At 48.2% G+C, this 23,571-nt stretch overlaps 1 protein-coding gene across 10 annotated transcripts in view; it reads left to right on the forward strand.

Annotated features, from left to right (window-relative positions):
- MIB2 (MIB E3 ubiquitin protein ligase 2) overlaps positions 1–20,521 on the forward strand; it is a 109,591-nt gene extending 89,070 nt beyond the window's left edge. For 8 of the 10 annotated variants that reach the window (XM_073317014.2, XM_073317019.2, XM_073317021.2 and 5 more), the window contains 9 exons: positions 1,015–1,163; positions 1,768–1,924; positions 3,180–3,334; positions 5,577–5,703; positions 6,880–7,110; positions 11,251–11,429; positions 14,463–14,647; positions 15,378–15,491; positions 17,367–20,521. In XM_073317014.2, coding sequence (XP_073173115.1) covers positions 1,015–1,163; positions 1,768–1,924; positions 3,180–3,334; positions 5,577–5,703; positions 6,880–7,110; positions 11,251–11,429; positions 14,463–14,647; positions 15,378–15,491; positions 17,367–17,608 — 1,539 coding nt within the window. In that variant the 3' untranslated portion in view covers positions 17,609–20,521. The remainder of the gene's footprint in view (positions 1–1,014; positions 1,164–1,767; positions 1,925–3,179; positions 3,335–5,576; positions 5,704–6,879; positions 7,111–11,250; positions 11,430–14,462; positions 14,648–15,377; positions 15,492–17,366) is intronic. The other 2 variants (XM_073317018.2, XM_073317020.2) reach the window with 1 other exon arrangement.
- Positions 20,522–23,571: the final 3,050 nt, after the last annotated feature.

Below are 23,571 nucleotides of genomic sequence, written 5' to 3' on the forward strand. Positions count from 1 at the left end.
TAACCTCTCTGTTCCTACTTGGAATTCCCTCATTTATGCATCCCAGGATCACATTTGCTCTCTTGGCTTTATCATCACACTGAGAGCTCATGTTCTACTGATTATCCACCATGACCCCCAAATCTTTTTCAGAGTCCCTGCTTCCCAGGGTAGAGTCCCACATTCTTTGTTCGTAGATGTATTCGTTTACATTTAGCCATATTAAAATGTGTATTGTTTGCTTGCTCCCAGTGTAACCATTCCAAATCACGCTGTAGCAACAACCTACCTTATTAGTTATTTACTACACCCCCAATTTATGTAATCTGAAAACTTTTAGTGATGATGGTATGTTTTCTTCCTGGTCATTGATAAAAATGTTAAATAGTGTAGGGCCAAGAACTGGTCCCTGTTGGACCCAACTGGAAACATACCCGCTTGATGACAATTTCCTGTTTACAATTACATTTTGAGACCTATCACTTAGCCAGGTTTTAATCCATTTAATGTGTGCCATTTTAATTTTATATTGTTCTAATTTTTTAATCAAAATGTCATGCAAGTACCAAGTCAAATGCCTTATAGAAGTCCAAGTATATTACATCAACACCATTACCTTTATCAACCAAACTCAGACTCTCATTAAAAAAACAAACAAAACTAAGTTTGTTTGACAGTAGTTTTCCATAAATCCATGTTGATTTGCTTTAATTACATTATCCTTATTTAATTCATATTGAGTCCTGTGTCAGCCCAGAATCAATGTCAAACTGACAGGCCTATAATTACCCAGGTCATCTCATTTACCCATTTTAAAGATTGGTACATTAGCTTTCTTCCAATCTTCAGCTCCGTGGCCTGTGCCCAGCACAATGGGCCCCAGATCCTGCTTGGACCTTCTGGGTGCTGTAGAATACAAGTAATCATCTCTCTTTCCCATCAAGTTATACAGAGTCTTGGAGCAGGAACAGTGCCTGAGTGCACATTGAGACCTTTCCTAAACAATTATGTGCCTGGATCCTTCCATTATTGCAGGTTGATATAAAGAATCAGGGCAGAACCGCACTGCAAGTCGCTGCCCACCTGGGCCGGGTAGAGGTTGTGAAGATCTTACTGCAGGCGAATGCCAACATCGATCTGAGGGATGAAGAGGGGGACGCAGCTCTCCATTATGCAGCTTTTGGGTAGGAGCTTTTTCTCCCTTCGTACAAGTGTAACCTCAGTGATGCTCTGTGCCAAGGGCCTGATGCTCAGCTGGTGCAAATCAACATAGCTAGATTTGAACCAGCACCACAGAGAGGGAAAAGGCCTCCAACCATGGAGCTGCACTAATATATGCTAGCTGAGGATGTGGCCCTCAAACTCCAGGGGCTGGTTTGCATGAAGCCCCAATCTCCATGCGAAGGTGAATTCTCCATAGTATGAACACCTTGGTAGAAAACGGGGGTTACTGGGGTTTGGGGTATGTGAAAGGAAGAGAAGGTGACTGAATTTTGAGTTCCTTTTTTGAATGTCTGTGTACAGTCTAGACAGACAGGAGGCTGAATTCTGTTCTCTATTACCCTGGTGTAAATCCAGAGGAAGTCCATCAAAGTCAACAGGGGTTACTCCAGATTTACATTACGCCAACAGAGAGCAAAGCCTGGTGCTCCAGTTAGGATTTTTTTTTTTATGAGACAAGAGAAGGATGCAAGAACCAAGATACTCATGATGTTGCATGTCTAATAGTTGTAGACAGAGAATCTCCATCTTTTGATCGTAGTGTCCAATTTTTTTTTTTTACACCAGGAATCAAGCTGAGGTTGTCCATGTGCTCGTCAGCCAAGGAGCCAATGCAAACCTGCTGAACAATGCCAAGTGCACAGCCTTCTATGTCGCCGTCAACAAAGGATTCACGGAGATCGTGCGGATCCTTTGTGAGCACAACTGTGACGTCAACCTCCCAGTAGGTTATTTTCATGCCTCGTATAATTGAAGATATTTTTGCTGCTTAACGGTTGTGGGTGAAAGTCGATCCTGAGAGCTTGGCAGTGTCCTGTGGTGCTGGGCTGGCTTCTGCCTAGAACTCGCAGCCACCCTGCTAGTCTAGTTCTGGGTCCCTCCCTGCACACCGACACCTCTCTGTCCGCGCCAGAGGACCAGCTGGTGTGGGGTTCTGCTCCGTTTGCTGCTGCCATTCCTGGGAGAACCGTGGGGCTCTCCCGGGAACCGCAGCAGCGAAAGGAGCAGAATGCGGGGCTGCTGTGCAGCTCCATGCCAGCAGCTGCTCCGGCACGGCTGTAACAGTACTGCCCCCAGGCGGGGCTGCCTCCAAACCCCAGACAGGAGACGCTAGACGCAGCTGCATGGAAGGGCTGGGGGCGGTACAGCCGGGCTGGAGGGGGATGGCCCCACGTTCTGCTCCTCCTGTGTCTTTCCAGTGTGGCGGACTGGCTATAAATATCTTACTGGTACGGCGGACCGGACCAACCGCCCTACTTGCACCACTGCCTTAATCCGGTCCAGTAGCACCTTCTGCTATTCCAGCAAAGGGTGACCCGTTAATTGCATTATATTTGAAGGCTCCAACGATGCCTCTTCCTGTTCCCGATATCGGGCTGGTGAGATTTTATTTTTCAATTTGGTATAAAGGAACTTGGGAGAGCAGCAATGAAGTCACTGGGCCTGTCCCGTTTCTAGGGCTACCGGACTGGTCTGTAACTAGTCTTTAGAGACCAGTGAAGTAGTTTTTCTTGTGGGGTGTATGAAATTAGGGGATTGGCAGCCCAGGAAACTGAAGGCCTCTGTCTGTCCCCCACGATCTAGGTTCTGGCTACACAAGCATGCCCATCTCCCCTGTCCGTGTGCCTCAGCCTCAACTCATAAGGACTCCTCCTAGGAGTGAAAGGAGAGACCCCCCACTCTCCAGCAGTCCCGTTCAGACCTTGGCTTCCCTGCTGAGGCTATCATCAAGATTGCCAGCTTCAAGGCTGGCCAGTGGCAGAGGTGGCTCTTTCGGTGATGTGGATGCTTGTCTACTAGGAGCTGAGGCCCAAAAAATTCATTTCATGTAGGCCATCGAACTGCCATCGGGTGGTGGTGACTCATGGTTGTTTGGCCTGCACTTGCCCTGTATCCTTGTCTCAGCCAGCCCCTCAGGGATGGTTTGTTGGAGGGGAGTCTCTCTGATGTCACCTGTGCTTTGCTATGGCTCCCTGTAGGATTCATTTGATGACACCCCCCTGCACTATGCCATCACTGCCGATTTGAAAAACATCATCGAGATCCTCACCGAGGTACCGAACATCGATTTCACAATCCAGAATCGCCAAGGCTTCAACCTGCTGCACCATGCTGCTCTGAAGGGCAACAAGCTGTAAGTGAAAGGGGGGAGCTTTTAGCGTGTGACCCTGTTGATCAGGGTGTGGTGTGCGTCGCTGGGAAACCCACAGGGCATGGGAGGCCCCCTGGGACGGGCTGAGGACATGCTGTGTAATCCTGACAGGGAGCGGAGCCTGGGTCTGAGCTAGAAATTCCCTGCTCTGCTGGTGATGAATCGGGGACAGCAACCGCGGTTGGTGAAAGGGACATTGGGAGACCAGCGGACTCTCTATGAGGCTGGGGAAAGGGGATGAAAAGCCTTTTGAGGAAAGGGCTGAGGCTGAGGACATGGAAATGTACAGAGCAGAAATGACCCTCCCAGCAGAACTTGGCTCCCTGGCTGCCGTTGCTTGTGCCACCCCTCATCCAGACCCCTTCTGCCAATTCCCAGAGGAAATCCCCTTCTCCTTGGGGGTGAACTAGGTGCTTCTCCATAACCAGTTTGTAGTATCTGATATTGTCCTGTTAGGGGACAGGTGCTTCCCTTGCAAAAGGAGGTGGACTCAGGACCTCTCAGATCCTTTCCCTATCTCTAACCCCATGGTCCTGTATCAGTTTTGTTAATTCTCTGCAGAAATGGCTCCTCAGTCAGGGAAGACGAGGCTGAGATCACCACAATCATTACACCAAGGATCGGTGATTGTCGGCAGTGCAAACACAGAGCAGTGTCTTAAGCAGTCACCTTTCTGCCCCTCTCCCACCTTCTCTCCTACAATACGCCCGTGCATTTAGCCTTGCGAAGCACAGCAGAGTCATCTTCTGAGATGGAACCAGAAATAGGTGCTTAATATTCCAAAAGGCGATTTCCTAAGCCTTAGCTGAAAAGAGTCCCGTCCCTCTGCTCCCAGGGAGCAATGAACACATTCCTAAAATCTCATCTCATCTTTCAGGAGAAATGGCAGCAAAGTGCTTCGTTCGTTTGTTCATTTCTTCTCTGCTGCCTTGTGAGCAGCCTCTGTTTCTGAGCCCTGGAAAGCGACCCACACACAGATGCGATTTCTGGCAGAGGTCTGAAGCCTTTTCAAGGATTATGAGATCTGTGAAAGTACAAATAGCTCAGTTTCCTGACAACTACCTGCAGACAGGCTGCACCCCTCGCAAACTTCCCAGCTACACGTCTGAGACCTGTATTTTAAAGCAGTTGGAGAAGTCTTGTGTGTCTAGTTGTGATTGCCTAGGTAAAGCTGCCACTGTAGATCCATTAAAAATCATGCTTCTGTGTGTCTTTTATAAAAACTGAGGCCATGTCTACACTAGAAACTTTTGCCAGTGTAATAGTGTCAGTGTGAGGGGTGGGATTCTTTACAACATTTTTATACCAGGAAAAAGCTCTGGTATAGATGGAAAAAAAAACCTTTTGCTGGTGTAGCTTATTTCATTGGAGGAACTGATATAACCCTCCTCTCCACTCTGGGAGTTATCCGAGCAAACCTTCTCTAGTGGAGACAAGGCTACAGATTTCCTGACTTCTCAAAAGACTGAGAGGGTCCAGTGAACCCTGCTGTGTTGGTTAGAGAAGAGGAGAATAATTTTTTTTTGACGCCTCAAGTCAAATGGCTAGCACTCAAAGATAGCCAGATATCCATTTCTGTGAGGAGGCAAAAGAACCAGGGGAAAATGCGTACAATTGCTGACACCAAAAATAAATATAGAACACACAATCAGTTTTCCCTTTTTTGTTGGTTTTTGGGGGGGGGGGGGGGTCTTGATGGAAAATTGTCAGGCAGCCCCCTGATTCTTCCTTTGCCCCTCTCCTCTCACTGTGCCTTCACTTGTAGCAGCCTCCTTCTTTCCATGTCTCAGACCTCCCCCACTTCTCCCATGGCTTCCGATCACTGATCTCCTTTGACTGTCTGCCCCAGTCCTGTGCCTGGAGCATTCAGCTGTTAGGGGTGGGACATTGCTGATGATGACTGAAAACACTGGGTCAGATCCGCCCTGTGTGCGTCCTCCATCAGACTGGTCTGGGGATACATCCAGCTCATTACTAACATTGACATTGTGAATTTATCCCGCTTTATTAAAAGAAAACAGAGGGCTTTTGTTTGACTTTCCTAATCCAATCTGTAAGATGGATGGAGCTTTCTGGATCACTGTCCTTGCTCGTGACACTGCCTGTTATAACATTAGGAACATTAATCACTGCTCAACAGAGGAGGTAGGCCTGTCTCTTGTGCATCAGTCTCCTGTTGACAAGTAACTCTCTGGGCTCTCCTTTAATCTCGTTAACCTCCCAGAGCCATAAAGAAGATTCTGGCAAGAGCCCGGCAGTTGGTTGATGCTAAAAAGGAAGATGGCTTCACCGCCCTGCATCTTGCTGCCCTCAATAACCACATGGAAGCAGCAGAAATTTTAATCAGAGAGGTAAATAACTTGCATGAGAAGTGGCAAGTTCATGTTTCGGGTCATCGCCAGTTCTGAAAGGAGTGTGAGTCTAAAAGGTGTGAGCCTAAAAGGAAGGGGGCGGTGTCCAGAGCGTAGAGCAGAGGGACTAGGAATCACTAGGGCAACTGCTGCAGGTTCTGGCTAGGAGTGAAGTATCATAGCTTGGATCAAAGGGGACTAGGAGCCCTGATTTCAAGGTGCTACTCCTGCCCCTCAGGACAATATTCTCTAGTGGTGAAAGTAGGGGACCAGAAGTTGGGAAGTAAATTGGAGTTTTGCCGTTGACTTTGGTGGGGCCAGGGTTTCAACCCTGGGATCTAGTTCCAGCTTTGGAGAAAGTGGTGGCTGGAGTTCAGGACTCCTGGGTTTTGTTTCAGACTCTGATTTGTTGTGCTTGGCCTCTGTTTCCCCACCTCTGCAATGGTGGGTACCTCTGCCTCACAGGGATGCAGTAGCTTTATTAATCAATATTTGTTGCCACAGAGATCCCTAGGGGGCACTGTGTAATGCAAAGTATTAAGGTGATTTTATTATGTCTGGTGTAGTCCCCACTGCTAACCCAGCTTCAATTTAAAGTGCATTCTGACTCCTCGCCAGCACTGTCCTCTGCAGACCCAGTGCTGGCAAAATGACTGTTGAGCCTTCTAATAGGGTATCCTTTCAGGAGAGGCTAGCTGTGTGTTTGCTGCATCCTGTCTCCTGGCATTAGAGAGATTTTCCTATTACTCCTTCAGCGGTCTGAGTCCTTGAGGGAAACCGAAGCAAAAGACACAACAAGGAATCAGTCTTGCTTTGTTGAGTTTAGGAGCTGGTCCGTGACTGTCTGGACTTGTTCCAGGCCTTCAGTTTGCAGGTGTCAAGTAATTTACTAGCTGTCACCTCCAGATCATTACCAGCCAGGAGGAAATTCCCATGCACTTGTTCCCTTGCAATAACCTCTGCATCACCTGACTGTCGAGGCTTTCTGGACCTTGGGGCAAGGATGAAAAGTAGGATCCCTTTGCTGCCCCCTTTTGGATCCCCCCTACACTGCACTTGCATGGGGATGGAATTGATAGTCCAGGTCTTCTCCCTGTGCCATGAAACTAGTGTTCAATGGGGGTGTTCCTGGAACTCTGCCACTATTTCTCCATTTAGTGTTTTTCTCCCTTTAAGGGTCGCTGTGATGTCAACCTCAGGAACAGCCGGAACCAGACTCCCCTGCACCTGGCAGTCACCCAGGGGCACATGGACTTGGTGCAGCTGCTGGTACGCGAAGGCAGCGATGTCAACGCCGAGGACGAGGACGGAGACACAGCCATGCACATTGTCTTAGAACGGCAGCAACTGATGTCAATCATGGCAGAGGAACAGGAAGGTGGGGAGGGACCGTCCCTCTTTTCCAAGGTGAGAGAGAGAGGGAACAGCGCCGCTCCAGGGAAGTGCCTTGTGGCGTTGGAAGGGCCATGGACAGTCGGTTAGGGTGGGCGGCAGTCTCCAGTGGGAAATGGTGGAGTCCTTTTAAACCAGACTGTACTAAGCACTTGGGAATGTGTTTGTAGGGAATGACCCAGCCTTGATCAAGGGGAGAAGGGCTGGATGTGACCGAAGGGGCCTTTTTCTATCTCTGAGTCCTATGATACTTGGCTCTCGGACGTGAACTCCCCCATCGTGCCCCCAAGAGCTGCATCAGTATCCCTTTCTCCATTTTACAGATGGGGCAGAGAGAGGGGAAGTGGCTGGGCCCCAGTAGCAGAGCCAGGAGTCCTGGCCTTAGTTCATAGACGGTGCTGCACTGGCTTACTTTTCCTGTTGGATGGTACTAAGAACATAAGGACAATTGACCTGCATGGTGTGAAAGTAGCTGGGTAGGGAACAAGACACCGTGTGCATGTGGCAGGGGGATTACGTCGTATCCAAGCAAGGGGTAGTTTTCATCTGTCACCGTAGCTCCATCCAGGGGCATGAGAGAGAGTATCACGTACTGCCTGTTGAACTCTATAAAGGGTAAAATCCTGGCCCACTGAAGTCAATGGCAACACACTCATTACTGTCAATGGTGCCAGAATCATGCCTACTCCCCTCCCCCTTCCCCCCCCCCATCATTGATTTCACTCTGTTTGGGGCAAAAGGTGTGAGAGGCAGTGGAATTTGAGCAGAGGAGTGTGGCTGTTTCACGTCTTTCCCCCATCTCCCGTTCCCCTCTGTGAGGAGGAGCTGGAGACTGAAGTAATTGCTTCCCAGCATTCCACCTCTTGCTATAGTCCTTGTCTGCGCATGCTCTGAAGGCCTGGAGGCTTCCCTTTTACAGTTCCCGCTTGCAAAACAAACACACGCTAGGAGGGGGGAACGTTGCGGGGCACCCCCAACCAGACCTCGGGAGCCGTTATCCTGCAAGGCCACGAGTGTAGTGGAAAAGCTGCTTTTCAGCATGCCTGCTATCTCTCTGGGCCAAACTTGTCCCTGGTGTCACATGGCTGACTTCAGTTGTAATCGCTCCAGGGCTGAATTTCACGTTCAATCTGAACTCAGGAAAACTCGATCCTTAGGCCTCAAATAGAGGGGCCAGGGCACGTCAGCTATTGGAAGCTTAGCTGGGCATGTCAGCTATTGGAAGCTTAGCCCTCCTGCAAAGGCTTTCGGCATAAAATTAGCCCTTCAAACTACTCCATCACCTGTTTACGTACATCTACACTTGTGTGCCAATTTACAGCGGAAGCTGCGTGGGCAAATACCAAGTGCACACAGTCTGGGTGAGTTGAGAATTATTCCAGTGCAAAGATAATTTGACAAATTAAAAATCTGACATCAAATTCAAACGCAATTTACAATGATTAGAAAACCAACAAATCAGTATAATTCAGTTCTGCACACAGTCCGCCAAACTGCCTGTTTCTCCCCACCCCCATCCTACCCATATCTGCTCTGAAAATTCCACCTCTTCCGTTCATTAGCTTGCTGTAAGCCATGGCACCAGCTTTGATTGCAAGAACTGATGATGCCAGTGGGTGGTACGGGAGGCACAAATAGGTCCCCGCCAGCAGGGCAGAGGCTGATTGCTGATTCGGTAATCAGAGCCCAGCCCCAGCATCCCCACTGTTTGCTAGTCGCGGGCAGTCTGTCAATCATTCCTCACTCTTTATTCTACCAGTCTGGGAACATGAGCAAAGGTGGCTGCAGAACGGGCAGGTTTCTAGTAACTCACTGAGCTCTTTTTACAGAGGCTGACTAGCTTTTGGGACTGCCATGCTGCAGGCCCTAGGAGCTAATACTGCAGGCAGAGATTTTTCAAAGCTATCTTAATGGTTTTGGATACCCAGTTCCCATTACTATTAATTGGATTGTGTCCTCCGGGGGCTTTGACAGTCTCAGCCTAAATGTACAACTCCTTCCACTCTAAGTTTATAGGGCCTGATGTAAAGCCCTTGTCAAATAACATCCTCTGTTTGCAGAATAGTTACGCACCCAGCAGCCCAGGCTAGCCTCCCATATGCACTTCCCCCTAGCTATTAACGTGCCTAGCTCTAGCATGGAGGGGGCACCATCGCCCAGGCATGGGGGGCAATTTAGTCTCAGTGACCCATTCAGTCCTGGCCTCTGTGCTGTGACTGGCAAGTAGGGTGCAAATAGCAGTGGTGGTTTCTGTGCTGTGGACGCCTTTCTGCTGGGGCCTGGGCTGAGATCCCTGCATTCATTTCAGGTGGGCCAGCAGATGGCATTACCCGCTGCTAACTGGAGGCTGGAGTGTGCTGAGATTCAGATAGTCCTTTCTGTTCTGCAGCATGCACATGACCTACTGGGCCAACCAGTGGATATTCCCCTGGGATGCAATGGTGCATTCAATAATCTAAGAAGGCAGGGACCTTCCCTGTTCCCCTCCCGCTAAATAGCCGCCACTTGGGACTCCATCCACTAACTATTCATCCCTGAAGCTTTAATGTAGTGTCTTTAATGTACCTTGTAATGGAAATATGTTTGTGCTGCCTCTGTGCAATGCAGCTTTGTCACCTGTCTCTGCTCCCAGGAGGCCCAGGAGTCTAATCTCAGGAGGCCTGCAGCTGAGAGCTTGGCTATCAGAGCAGCGGGTGGGAGGGGGAAATCCTGCTTGCCTGCGCTGGGACTAGCTCTGCCAAGAGCCTTAAGATCAAAATACAAAAGGAATTGGTGGCAGAACAAGGGTCAAGTGGAAGAGGCTGGGGTGGAGGATGGGATACAGCACAGACTTCCTCTGTTATCAGGCTGTTCTGATAAGTCTCCAGGCCAAACCCCCAGGGAATCCCCAGAGCTGAATTACATTTCCATATTTTAAGCTTCTCGGTGTAGCAGATCAGACTTGTATCATTGGACTTATCTGCAGCAAACCTTCAAGCTCAACAAACTGACTGATAGCCTGCCAGCCTAATCTGGTGCCACTCAGACATGCTCTGAATTTAGCTCTCTGACTTCAGTGCAGCATAGAAAGGCAAAGCAAAGTTGGGTCTTGCTGGCAGAGTTGTAAAATAGAATGGCTGTTGGGGTGTGTGAAATTGGCACTTGGTGTTTCATTTTTTACAAAACCAGCTAGCATCTTCACAAATCTAACAAATGGAGCCTTCTCTGCATCAGCTATTATCCCCATTTCACAGGTGGGGAAACTGAGGCCCAGTGGGCAGGGGGGAAGCGGTTTTCCCAAGATGAAAAGTGACCTGGTGGCAGAGCCAGGAATACAACCCTGGTGGCCTGAGTCTCAGTCCCATGCCTTAACAACAACACTGTCCTCCCTATACTTTAGCCTCATCTTGACATGGATGGATTTGACCAGGCTGCTTCCTTCCCTTACCCTCATGTCTCATTAGAGTAGTGCAGAGCTTAGGTGCCTTGCTGTGTGTCAGTTTTTATAAGCTATTGCCAAATTAATGAGCCATCTGTTGTGGTTTTCTCCCTGTAACACGCACACTCCTCCTCCTTCTCCTTTATTGTGTTGGAAATTGCAAATACCAACAGTTAGACCCTGCTCTTCAGCCTGGCACTAAATGAGTCACTAGTTTTATGTCTGAAAAATTGTATGTGTAAGTTATGGGCAGGGTAACTGAGAGAGATTGGAAGGCCTTGTGGTTAACACACTGGACTGGGGACTAAGGAGATCAGTGTTCAATTTCCGGACTTCTTGTGTGACCTTGGTTGAGTCACTTTAATTTCTCTGTGCCTCAGGTCCCCACCTCTAACGTGAGGATGATAATCCTTCCTTTCTCGCACCTTTTGTCTGTCTCATCTGTTTAGATCACTCTCTGTGGAGCAGGGAATATCTCTTACTACAAGAATGTACAGCACCTGGCACAATGAGGCCCGGTCGTGGCTGATGCCTCTAGGCACTACTGTAGTAAAAATAAGTATGTGACTTAGATGTCCAAGTATCTGATTGTGTTCACAGATAAGGGGTGCAAAATTACACCCGCAGCTCTTTGCACCTGCAAATTGCAAGCCCGAGAACTGAGGCTGGTTTTCTAGGGTCTGACCCATAGCCAGGTTTCTGAGTGCCTTAACAGAGACTTTCTCCCCCTCTCTTAGCTCCAGGCTTCCGGCTTCCTTGGAAATGTAGAGCTGAACGTTGGTGCTGCGATTGCGTGTTACCTAGCACAGGAAGGAGCAGATATTAATTACGCCAACCACAGGGGAAAGTCTCCCCTGGATCTCATTGCAGATGGAAGGATAGTCCAGATCGTCAAGAACTTTTCCCAGAAATTCAGGTAGGCTACACAGTGTGACCACTTCCTAACCCCAAATGTATAGGTGCTAGCCATGCCAGACCCTCTTAGTCTGCTCTGCAGGGTGTGGGGTACCTTCAGCTGCTATTGACTTCTGTAGAAACTGATCTTATGTGAATGCCTTGCAGAATCGGTGTCTTCTAGGAGAACTGGCTGGTGGTCGGTCCCAGCCTTTGACATCTCTCTGATGCCAGTCTGGGGGCCTGGCCTATGCTTAAAAGTTTTGCTGGCATAGCTACATCACTTCCCATGTAGTTATGCTGCCAAAAGCCCTAGTGTAGACACATTTATGCTGGCGAAAAAGCCCTTGTTTGTTTCATTTGGGGAACTGGTATAAGCTAGACCAGCAAAACAGCTCTACGAGGTCTGAGCCTCTCCTGTTTGGGGGCTGCTGGCAATGTGTTTCCAGCTTCTTGCTGGGTTCCAGGATGTCCTCTGCAGCTCATAGAGAAGGATGTAGCCGACTAGCTACACTTGGATAAACTCAGCAGCCTGACTTGGAATAAAGAGACAACTGCATGTTAGCCTCCCAGCCTCTTACTGCAGGATGGGATGTCATTTGGCCCTGTAACAGGGCCTGGGCACCGCTTACCTGGGCTCTTCGCACAGAGGTGAATTTCACCCTATTGGTCTCTGAACATCGAATCACTGGAGCTGACCTCTATCTTGCAGTGCAGTTCTGGGATTTGTTTCACTCTTAATCTGCTAATTACAGGATCCAAGCAAAGTACAGAAGGCAGTGAACCCCAAATGCCATGTAAAGGGTGGGTTCTGGAAGCCCCTGTAGCTGGACAATGTCGATCTTTAAATTGATAAGTGAAACAGATGAGCAAATCTGTCTGATACACCCACAGGAAGAACAACATCAAAAATGGCTTGGCCTTTGGTTCCAGTTCTGCAAAACCTCATTGTTTGGGTTTTGGCACGTCAGACCTGAAACTACAGGTGGTTGTCATCAGAATTCTATCTTATTTGTAGGGCCCTACCAAATTCACGGTCTATTTTGGTCAATTTCATGGTCATAGGATTTTTAAAGTACTAAATTTCATGATTTCAGCTATTTAAATCTGAAACTTCACAGTGTTGTAACTGTAGGGGTCCTGACCCAAAAAGGAGTTTGGGGCAAGGGTGGGAGGTTGCAAGGTTATTGGGGGGGGGGGGGGGGGGTTGCGGTACTCTTACTTCTCCACGGCTGCTGGCGGCGGCGTTGCCTTCGGAGCTGAGTAGCAGCAGATGCTGGCTGGGAGCCCAGCTCTGAAGGCAGAGCCGCCCCCAGCAGCAGCACAGAAGGAAGGGTGGCATGGTCTGGTATTGCCACCCTTACTTCTGCACCGCTGCTGGTGGGGTGCTGGGCACCCCGCCAACAGCCGCCGCTCTCCGTGTGCCCAGCTCTAAAGGCAGCACAGAAGTAAAGGTGGCAATATTGCAACCCCCCTAAAATATCCTTGTGACTCTCCTGCAACTCCCTTTTGGGTCAGGACCCCCAATTTGAGAAAAGCTGGTCTCCCCCATGAAATCCATATAGTACAGGGTAAAAGCACACAAAAGACCAGATTTCATGGCAGGAGACCAGATTTCAGGGTCTGACACACATTTTTCGTGGTCGTGAATTTAGTAGGGTCCTACTTATTTGCATCCCCAACCTCTGGAGAGGAGCAAGGGTTCGGTAAATGTTTAGGGTTTGGGATCATTTTCGTATAATCTGTGAAGTTCCTTGGTTTTGTGATTTAGCATGTATCCACTTTCTTCCCTCTGCTCGATTAGCTTGGCTCAATGGAGAACAGGGGAAGCATGTTTGTGTGTAATAAAACCCAATAAGCGGTTAGGGAACATTTCCCCCCATGAAAATGCTTTGAATTTGGTGCATTCAAAAAGGGGGAGAGGGGAATCCTCTTCAGAGGGGATGACTTAGCAGTATCCCAAGATGGGTAGACTCCATCAGCAACATGATTGTTCCTTCCCTGGCCCCTTCCATTCGCACACTGCTAGATACATACAGGATAACTAGGAAAGAGCATCCATGCCGTTAGTGTCTGCTAGAATGGTAGCTGGCTATTGGAGAAGCACAGAAAGAATCAGACGCCAAGGGGTTAACCGAACAATTCTGCGTCTTCTGCATGGGAACTTGAATACGATTTAGTGGCTCATCATGTGACAGATGCCATCTTAGACCTGTCAAGTTTAAATAATGCTGTGTGAAAAAGACAGATGGTGTTTACCAGTTCAGTAACTCCTTTGATTTACGTTACGTCCTTTGTACTCGGCAACTGCTCCAGAATGATGGAGGGGCAGATTTAATTAAGGGCAGGTTTCATCTATACCAAAACCAGCCTGTCTTTGTTTTCTGTGCCAACACAGAGCTGAGGTGGGCGGTATTGGTGGTACTTGCCTCAGGATCTTCCCCAAAGCTCAAGGGTGTCATGACCTAGGCTCCACAAAGTTGCACTGAGATTCCAGACAAGAATCCAAATCTATAGGGGGGTCTATGCAGTTTGACTGTGGAGTTGAATCCAGACTTTCCCAAAGTTACGGTGAATGTTGTGGATTCAGGAGTCACACCATTGAGGTCAGGGTCCGGCTCAGAATCCAGACTCTCTGGGATTCAGATGTAGGCACTGAGGTCAGGCCTGTCCCATGTGCTTACGAGAGCAGTGTAATCAAAGGCCTTTTCTAAATATCCCAGCTCGCTGACTTTGCACTTCTGATGGCTGTACTGGCAGGGGCCCGCTGTCCTCATCCATAGGAAGTGTTACATCCTGCACAAATATCTTCCCCTCCCCCTCATGCATTTGGGCTAGATCCTCCGCTGACGTAAACAAAGGGAGCTCTGTCAAAGTCAATGGAGCTTCATAGACTTGCGCCGGCTGTGGATCTGGCCCGTTGTCTGGCTCTGAAGCATTTCCCCATACCCGTCCCTGCCGTGATAAGGCCATTGGGGAGAGCTGCTGAGCCGCCTTCTGTGTGCGGGGTGTTGCTCCAGCCAGCGAGGATGGTAATTCTATGTGGTGGTTGCAGGGATGAGCAGATTTCTTCAGACGGCTCTGTGGTGACCTATAGCCTGCACAGAGTGCACACCACCCCCAACACAATGACCAACCTCAGCGTGGCCAGCATGATGGCCCCTTCCGAATGCCTGGTTTGTTCTGAGCTGGCTTTGCTCATTCACTTCATCCCATGTCAGCACAGCATCGTGTGTGAAGGTAGGTCGCTCCCGTTGGTTCCTTTGCCAGTGCTCACTCCACCTCCCCATACTGCTTGTCTGGGGAGCATCTTGGGATGGGACTATTGGGTGCTCACCAGAGCAACCCCAGGGCAATTCCTGCAATGGCCTTTTAGATGTGACACCCTAGGGTCTGGTCATGGAAGCTCCCACTGTGCTGCTGGATTGGGACCCATTGCAGCTGCCCTGGATGGTTTAGAAGGAAGTGGCGGACGGTCCAGTTCCAGCCAGCAATGTTTTCTCCAACAAAACCACTTCCAAGGGATTCCCCCACCTCCACCCCTACCCCCTCTGGCTGTCGTCTTCTGTTTCCCTTTAAATCGTATTAACAGATCAGCAAGTCTGTTACCTCAGCCGGGTCCCTCCGTCTGGCCGCAGACTTTGGTTAGGAACAAGTGAGAGAGCCCCATCTGTTCCTGTCAGAATACGGGACCATTTTGCAGCTGCTCTGCGGGGATTTGAGTCTGGGGGGTAGGGGCAGGGTTTATAATGGCCATTGTGGTACCGCAGCTGCTCAAGTGTTGGACTGTTGCATGTGTAACTCTAGGGAAGGGGCAGCTGAAGCGACAGGACCAGCATGTAACTCAGGGAGAAGTCAGCGTTCTCAGCTCCATGCAGGCAAAGACAGTCTCTTACAGTCCAGGTGATTCTTGGATGGTTTAAAAATGTGATGTCCTTGTGTATCCTCTTTGCTTTTGGGCTCATTCAAGCACCACTGGGGTTAGCTGAAATCTCTCTTCTTCTCCCGCTCCCGGTAGAATGCTCCAGGAGGATGAAGAAGTGCATCAAATGTCAAGTGACAATAACCAAAAAACTCAAGCAAGGTAGGTTTGCTCTTGTTGTCCACGGCTTTGAATAGAAAAGGCCCCGCTGAATGTTTGTTTAGGCTACAGCCCGACAGATGACTGCTTGATCTCGGTGAAATTAGCTTGGGGAAGACATTCTCAGTCTGTCTTGCAGCGCTCTCACAGCAATCACCCCACAGCTAGTCTCAGCAGAGAAGCCACGGGTGAACTGTCTTTCCTCTTTAGAGGCAGTTGTTACAGGCCAGCACAGGGGCCCCGTTGGCAGGGCAGTGTGTTTGCCTTGCCACAGCCTGTGCTGTGAATCGATAGCAGACATCTGTCTCCAGGTCCGTCCGTCCAGCTCCTTGCACCAGCAGTGACTTCATGGTGGAAATTTGTGATCCAGGAAAGCTTGTAACATGCAAGAGCCTAGCTTTGCCCTTGTGCTTTAAAGGCATTTTAACCTAAGTCCACTTATGGGAGCCAAGTAAGCGGGGTTGCGGTTAGTCCCAGGGCAGTTAGGTTTGACTGCTTTGATGGAATTCCTCTCCTACCTTAGCCTGGATCGCCGCAGTTTTATACAGAGAGTGCCTTTCATTCCCAGAATTCAATCTCCTGCACAGGGAATAATACTGTAATGAAGGCTGCATGCTGGTTCCATGCCATGGGGCAGCAGACTCCTGCTAGCCATGGTGTTCACCCATGTCGCCTGCTGCAGCACTGGCAAACAGGACATGTGGGAGTGGATGTTTCTGCACCCCTCTGGCAGAGGTCACTGAAGACAAACATGCTGCTGCTCACTTGGGTGGCACCAGGCTGTGATCTTGCAAATGGGCCTGATGCCAGCTGGTTGCCTCAACAGAAGTATAGAGGAGCCAAGAATCTGTCACATGATATAGATGTACAGAGCTGGCCAGGGCAGAAATCCTCCCTAGGAGCATCCATAGGCAGGAGTGCCCTGTTGTTGCTGCATTCTTCAGCCATATAGAATACAGGAAAATATAATGGCTCTGCCCTCCCGAGTTGGAATCTCTGTGAAGATTCCAGTCCATTGCAGCAAAGAGATTTATGGAAGCAGTCAGGCTTTTGAGCATATCAGCAGGATGTCAGCTGGCTTGGGCCACACCATCGTCACCATTTATCCCTAACTTCATCCTAAAAATTCCTTACAAACTTAACTGATGTGGTCACTTCACCCACCACTGGAATGCAACTGCCTCTGGGGTGAATCAGGGCATCTGTTTAAAAGCACACAGCAACATGACCTAGTTGTTTAGGAACAGAATGTGAATAGTATTATCTCTAGCTGAAAGCAGATGGAATTTATTTACCCCAGCTGGAATTTGCCTAGTACACGGAGCTCTTTCATCTCATCTGAATTAGAACCAAGTATCTCTACAAGTTCTGCTCTGTTGAACTTTGCACATAAGGAGAATTAAATCACCCTCTTGAATTCTGTGGCTTGTGTTGTGCAGGAGATCACAATGCTCTCTACCAACTTTCACAGCTCTGAATCTATAGCCTGAAAAGCTAGAGCAGAGAGCTGACACAGTACTGCAGACAGGAATTTAAACTCAGCGTAGCGAGGGCATGCAGTGCCATAACATGTCGCAGACCAGTTACTGAGGAGCAGCGTGCCCAGCTCTTTGCTAGCATTGCACTTTTCTCTACTTCCAGGTAGTGGCAGCTGCTTCTGGAATGATGTGGGAGGATGTGCATCTCAGACTACAATTTATATGCCCCTTAACAATTCAGCACAAACCAAAGGAGAGAGAAGCACTGGCCACCCTTTCACAAAATACTTACCTCTTACTTCTCAAACTGTCTAGACAGGGACAGGGAGTGCATTGGAAGGTGCTTGCGGAGGAAATAGGCAGAGTCCCCAGCCACTAACTTGCTTCCTGTTCCCCACAGACAGCACAGAGGTGGAGTGCAGCCCCAGTGCCGAGTCCACCGACCAGCGGAAGCTGATGGAGGAGCTGCAGAGCCGCTACCGCCAGATGGAGGAGCGCATCACCTGCCCGATCTGCATCGACAACCAGATCAAACTGGTCTTCCAGTGCGGACATGGCTCCTGCCTTGAGTGCAGCGAGGCCCTGACTGTCTGCCCCATCTGCAGGCAGGCTATCCGGGACAGGATTCAGATCTTCGTCTGAGGATCTGCGCCCTCCCCTCCCGCTCCTACCTTCCTTCTCCCTTTGTGCGTCCATTTAGTTGAGAATCATGACCCATCCACTGTGTTTGTCTGACTGTGAAGCCATCCTGAAAGGGGGAACATAAATCACAAGAGTCAGTCGTGGGGGAAACGCTCTCCCCGTAATGAGAGCGAGCCACCAAGCTTGTGGGGAACCAGCCCTCCCGCCCTGTGCTCCTCTCCCAGCATGGACGGCGCCAGGCGGAATGCTGACCGGATGCCACCGTGCTTTGTGCTGACGACTGGAGGGGCTACGAAATCAGCGCCTGGAAAGAGTGCTTTCATGTGCAGACATTTCAAAGGCTGTCCCGCTCTTGTCTAGTTCTCTGCAGCGTCTGATTTGCAGCCTTACGCAGCTCTGGCAGGACAGGCTGCGGCCCAGTCCTTCTCATTCCCCGGCAGGCTGTGGCAAAGCAATACTCTCGCACTTCACACAAGGCGCTATCCAGTGGGATCAGGCACTGCCCCGGCTCTCCCGCAGGGTTGTCAGTTGTGGGGGACGCTAGTTAGACAATGTGTTCTCAGAACCAAGCCTTTGGGGCATGACAAGGTACTTGGATTTGGGCAGGCGGGAGGAGTCTGGAACTGACATGTTCCCAGAGAGAGAGAGAGCGTGTGCCTTAGAGATAAAGTAGTGAACATTTACTGAAGAAAACATTGTTGCAGCACGTATTTTTGACCTCTAAGTGACATTCTTCTGCCAGCAATCTACCTTTTTTTTGCAGCCATAATTCCAGAGACTCTTGAGCTTTTTACCCATAATGCCAAAGGCAGGTGTCAAATATTCCAACCAAAATGTAAAAATATAAAATAAAATACGACTAAGGCAGAGGAGAGGAAATTTGTTTTTCTCTTTCTGTTTGGCAGAAAAATTTATTAAAATAGGACCCTTATATTCCATAGAACATTAATAGGATTGTGTGAACAATAGTGTAAATCCTGGGGTCAGCTCGATTCCAACTGCATCATGTTTTCCAACCAGTTGATTTGGGAAGAAGCACCATCCTGTGAACTCTCACCTGTACCTGTGACAAGGTTCTCAGGGTGTCTCCCTGAGGAGCTCCCCTGTGTGTGTTGTATGTAGCTTTGTTCTATGCAGTTATGCTGCAGACCAGTATAATCTTTTCTTATACCTAGAAAGCAGTGCATAAAATCAACTGGAACACAGCGTTTCTTTCTTAAATTCGTTCATTACCAAAGGGGTGGCAAAGGATTCAAATTAGTTTTGAATCCTTGTGCGTGTGTAGTGGTTACAGGAATACATATTGCCTAGTAGTAACGCCATAGTGTTCCAGGAAATCCTTATGTCACAGTCCCCACTTGGTACGGATAATATCTCAGAATGCTTTCTCAGTCGAGTTTATTACAATGTCTGTGCTCTTTCCCAGGCAAAGGTACAATCTTGGGTCACATTTAACCCCCAAATGTAGATTATTTGTAAAAATAAGCTTTGACAAAACTAAGACGTAGGTTTCAAGAACTATATTTTATTCCCAAGAAAACAGATTTTCTAATAAACAAACACTCCCCTCTTTGTGTTTGCTGCATCGTTCTAAGTGAAAACGACTATGAATGTCCATCTTCTATTACCCTTTCTCATAGGAAGTGGTACCAGAGACTACCAGTGCCTGCTGATGATGAGAGGTACAGCCGGTTTCAGCAGTGTAACTGAGCATGCTCAGTGCAAGCCAAGCAGAAAATCTGGGCGGGGCCCGTGGTCCCCATGTCCCCCACCCCCATGCGATGCCTCAAGTAATCCCATTCAGTGCAATGGGGCTGTTTATGAAGTAGGTTGCTACTCACCGTAAGAGTGATAGAATATGGCCAAATGGGACTCCTCTGTAAAGAAAAGTGACATTGACGAGCCTTGTTTTTATTGTCCAAGCTTGGACAAATGCCGAAAGCAAATAATCCACATGTAACAGCATGAAGTACATTTACAGTTGGATTTTCATAAGGACTTCCTGTTGGCCTGACTCTGCTCCCACTGAATGCAGTGGGAGTTCTGCTGTGGAGTTCAGTGGGAATGGTTAGCCCAGTGCTAAGATCATCTGAAAACTCCACCATGGACTTTCCAAAATTCTTTAATAATCTAAGGTGTGATTAAGATGGGTCAGAACATTTTTCATTTAAAAATAATAATAATAATAATAATAATCTGATTTCTTTGAACCTGACGCTGTCCCTATCAGGGCCTGATCCAAAGCCAATTAAAGCCAAGAGGAATTTTTCCATTAATTTTAGTGGATTTTGAATCAGGCCCTAAATCAGAATGCTGGTCCCAAATCAGTCTGAAGAGTTAGGGGAAAAATAACATCAAGAGTGCTAGGCATCTCCTTTGTAATTAAAATAAGCTTTACAGTCCTCAAAGTACAATACTGTCAGAGTCTATCCAATCAGTGACTGCTGCTCTTACTGCTCTCTGCTGTAAATTAATAATTTTACAGGCTGTACTTAAATCCAATATGGTACTAAGCATTAAAAGGACATTTTCAAAAGTATGCCTCTGCTGCAGCAACCACCAATGCATTTGACAAAAGGAAAAACAAACCAATGCACTCTCCTGTATGTCAGACGTCTGTTTGTGCTGCTTGGGGGACTGCATATCGTGCAGCTTCTGTCACACTCATCTTGAAGACTCTGATGCTGGACTTTGTCAGCGTACACAGAAAAGGATGCATCGGATCTCTGACTTTTTGGCTTTTTAAAAAAAAAGTTCTTTGTGCCCGAGGTGAAGGTATCTTGGATCACTGCTGGGCCTGTGAAAATGGGGAGCTGTCTGTAGTGAGAATACAGAGTCTTCAACCTTCAAGGTGCATAGCTGCTGCAGAAAATGTCTTTCCATTTTGCTGCAAATAAAATTTTTTTTCCTGTTTTCCCTCTTTTAATTTTTTATTTGTTTCTTCAACTTTAATGGTTTCTCAATGAAAATTTCCTTCCAGGCTCTTCAGATCTTGTGCATAGATCAAGACCCTTTGTGTTGCCAGAGTGGAGGTGGAATTTGGTATGGTCTGCGCTTTAGAGCTATGGGTATCTTTTTATAGGTGGATTCCAGGGAGCAATAAAATTAATTTCCTGCCATTGGTTTAGTCTTCAATAAGAAATCTGAGCGGAGATTTTTACCATTTTCCAGTCTCTTATATTTGGTAGGCTTATACTGAAAGTTTGAACCAGACTGCAGTCAGTACAATTTTCACTCATTCCCCTCTTTCGGTGGTGCTTTAAGATAGGAAGATCTTCTAAGTGGCTTTTCAGAGGGGTTTGAGGAAATCAGTTTATCCAGCCTTTCCTGCCATTTAGGAAAAATAATCAAGTTATGCACAGTTTGCCAGAAATCAAGATTGTTTTTCCATTAGGAAGACCTAAGACTGATTATCAAAGGCCAGGGTTTGACTTGGAAAAGGCAGATTCCCTAAGCGACGTTTGATGGCAGAGGAAGGATTCAGATAGACAAGAGGGTTTGGACCTAGCAATCTAAGCACAGGACTGAAACCAAAGAATCCTTGGGTCTTCTATTCCTAACTCTGATGATGATTCTTTCCAGGACCTTTGGCAAGTCCCGTAACCTCTCTGCCTCCATTTCTCCATCTCTAAAATGCATGATTGGGTTGTGAGAATTGATTAAGGTTTATAAAGCACTCCAGAAGATTGGAAGCGCTACATAAAAGGTAAGTGTTCTCAATTCCTGACTACCTGATAGAACCTCTGTCCTCCCCCTGCAGCATGAACATCATTGCATTGGCCCATTAATACCAGACCCCCATCGGTTCACCTGGATGGGGTTGGTAGACAATACTTTTCATATTCAGCTCCGCTGGCAAGCAGGGGGTTAATTCCCCAGCGCAAACTTCACCTCACAAATACTGTTCCAGGCTGCGTGTCAAATGCAGGTTTGCTTTCTGGAATTACTGTCCTGGCTTTTTTATCAGCTCTGAGTCTGAGCTGTCCACTCCCAGAATCCATTTCCTGAGCACACGACCCATTTTAAAGGCCATCGTGCATGTCTGTGGAGTTCCTTGCCATAGCTTGGCGGTTGCAGTGATGAGATGGTTGACGAGCGTGTGCAGAAGTGTATGGAAGAGCCAGGACTCTAGTGCACTGAGGCAGATACCGCCCTGCCTAAAAGAGCATCAAATGGTTTCTGCTGAAGTGGGGATGGCTCCTTCGACCTCTGCACCTTGGCATTGGCCAGCGACATCCGTGGTGGGCTCTGTGTCTGTGGAACAGTGCAGCTGTTGAATCCCTGCCCTGCGGCAATGCAAGTTGTCATTCTGATGAGAAGTAGGGACAGGGGACGTTCTGCATGTGAGGCTCCTTCAGAACATGGAGAAGAAGTAACAATTGGAGCTGGAGGATTGAGGCATTTCTGGGAGGAAAGAGACCGAGATGGACTAGGTAAGGGCTATGGTCTCTCTGCCCCCTTGCCAGGGCTGAACTGAGGGCTTCTGAGGCCCCAGGTAGCTAGGGGGGAGAGGAAATCCAGCACTGATTTGCCTCCATTGGTGACCCTGCTGACTCGGGGAGACTTGTTGCTGGGTAGGCTAGGTTACCTGGCTGGCCTGGTCATCCGGCTGCCTGCAAGGCTATTTTCTTGCTAGGGGTCCAAGACAGCCCCAGGACAGAGACAGTGGGGGCCGAATCTCTAATGTATGACAAGAGGACTCCTCCCGCTAGGCAGAGATGGGCCAAGAAGTGATGGTGAGATTGGGCTCGGCATTCAGTTTAGCTAGAGATTACCAGGGGGCAGGTCCAAGGCTGAACCCAAGGGTGGGGTCAGGGGCTCAAGAGCACCCAAATCAATCACCCGAGACTACAACTTGAGCCATGTCTGAAGAAGTTGTTAAGACAGCCAGACCTTTCCAATTTGGGTGGGACTAGGGTAGGGAATTGGAATTCCACTCCACTCCACACACACACTCACTCACTCTAAATTCAGTTGGGTTTGATGGGAGGAGCCAGTTTAGGCCCAGAGTGGTATATTCCACTTTGCTGCTGATCATGTAAGTGGTAACAAACCGAGAAGGGTCAATTAAATCGCTTTAGCCAGTGGGCCAGCACCCATTTAAACACAAAAAAACACACAATGGCCTTTTATTCAGTCAAAGGCTACAGATCCTGATGAACTCTGTGTTAGATACAGTTTATTACCATCTATCTGCCTCAAGACAAGACCTGCAGGCACTCCGATGAACGGGTTAAGGGGTTGCCTGCTTGTTCTCTGAGGCCTCTGCATTTGCCTGTCTTCCCTTGAAATGCTGTTTCGTACCTTCCAGCAATGGCAGCAAAGATTAGATCCCAGACTGGGATCTTTAAGGTATAAGACTTAAAATAAGAGACAGCAGCTGAGACAGATTAATGCTATAGCCTAATGAGATTTATATATAATCCCCTTTAACCAACATTTCAGGTCAGGTTTCCAGTCTCTTCCAGAAAACTAATGTCTTTTGTTGCATTACAGCGGCCCTACTGATTCAAATTTATTCCCACATTTAGAGCTTGGAAAAGCAAGCTCTTACCAAAGCTTAAACCCAGTACCAAAGCTCCCATGGATGTTCTGTCTATATTGGAATTTAAATTATGTTGTAGAAGCCTTTGATCCTGTAGCAATGTTGCAGTGAAATCAACAGTTCTCCTCACATGCGTAGTTACGAATATGCTTGACTTAAGTACTTACATGGCCCCCATCATGGTAGTATCTGAGCATCTCATGATCTTTTCGTCCTCAGTGGGGAAATGCTAGTATCCCCTTTTTAAAGACGAGGAACTAAGGCACAGAGAGACTAAACAACAAGCCCAAGGTCACACAGAGGGTTTGTGGCAGAACACGGAACTGAACCAAGAGCTCCTGAGTTGCCATCCTTCCTCTTAACCATTGGCAGGATCACCTCCTAAAGGAATCCACGTTTCCCTGCAGTAATTGCCACC

Source organism: Lepidochelys kempii, chromosome 18 (genome assembly GCF_965140285.1).
Source record: "Lepidochelys kempii isolate rLepKem1 chromosome 18, rLepKem1.hap1, whole genome shotgun sequence".
Taxonomy (NCBI): Eukaryota; Metazoa; Chordata; order Testudines; family Cheloniidae; genus Lepidochelys; species Lepidochelys kempii.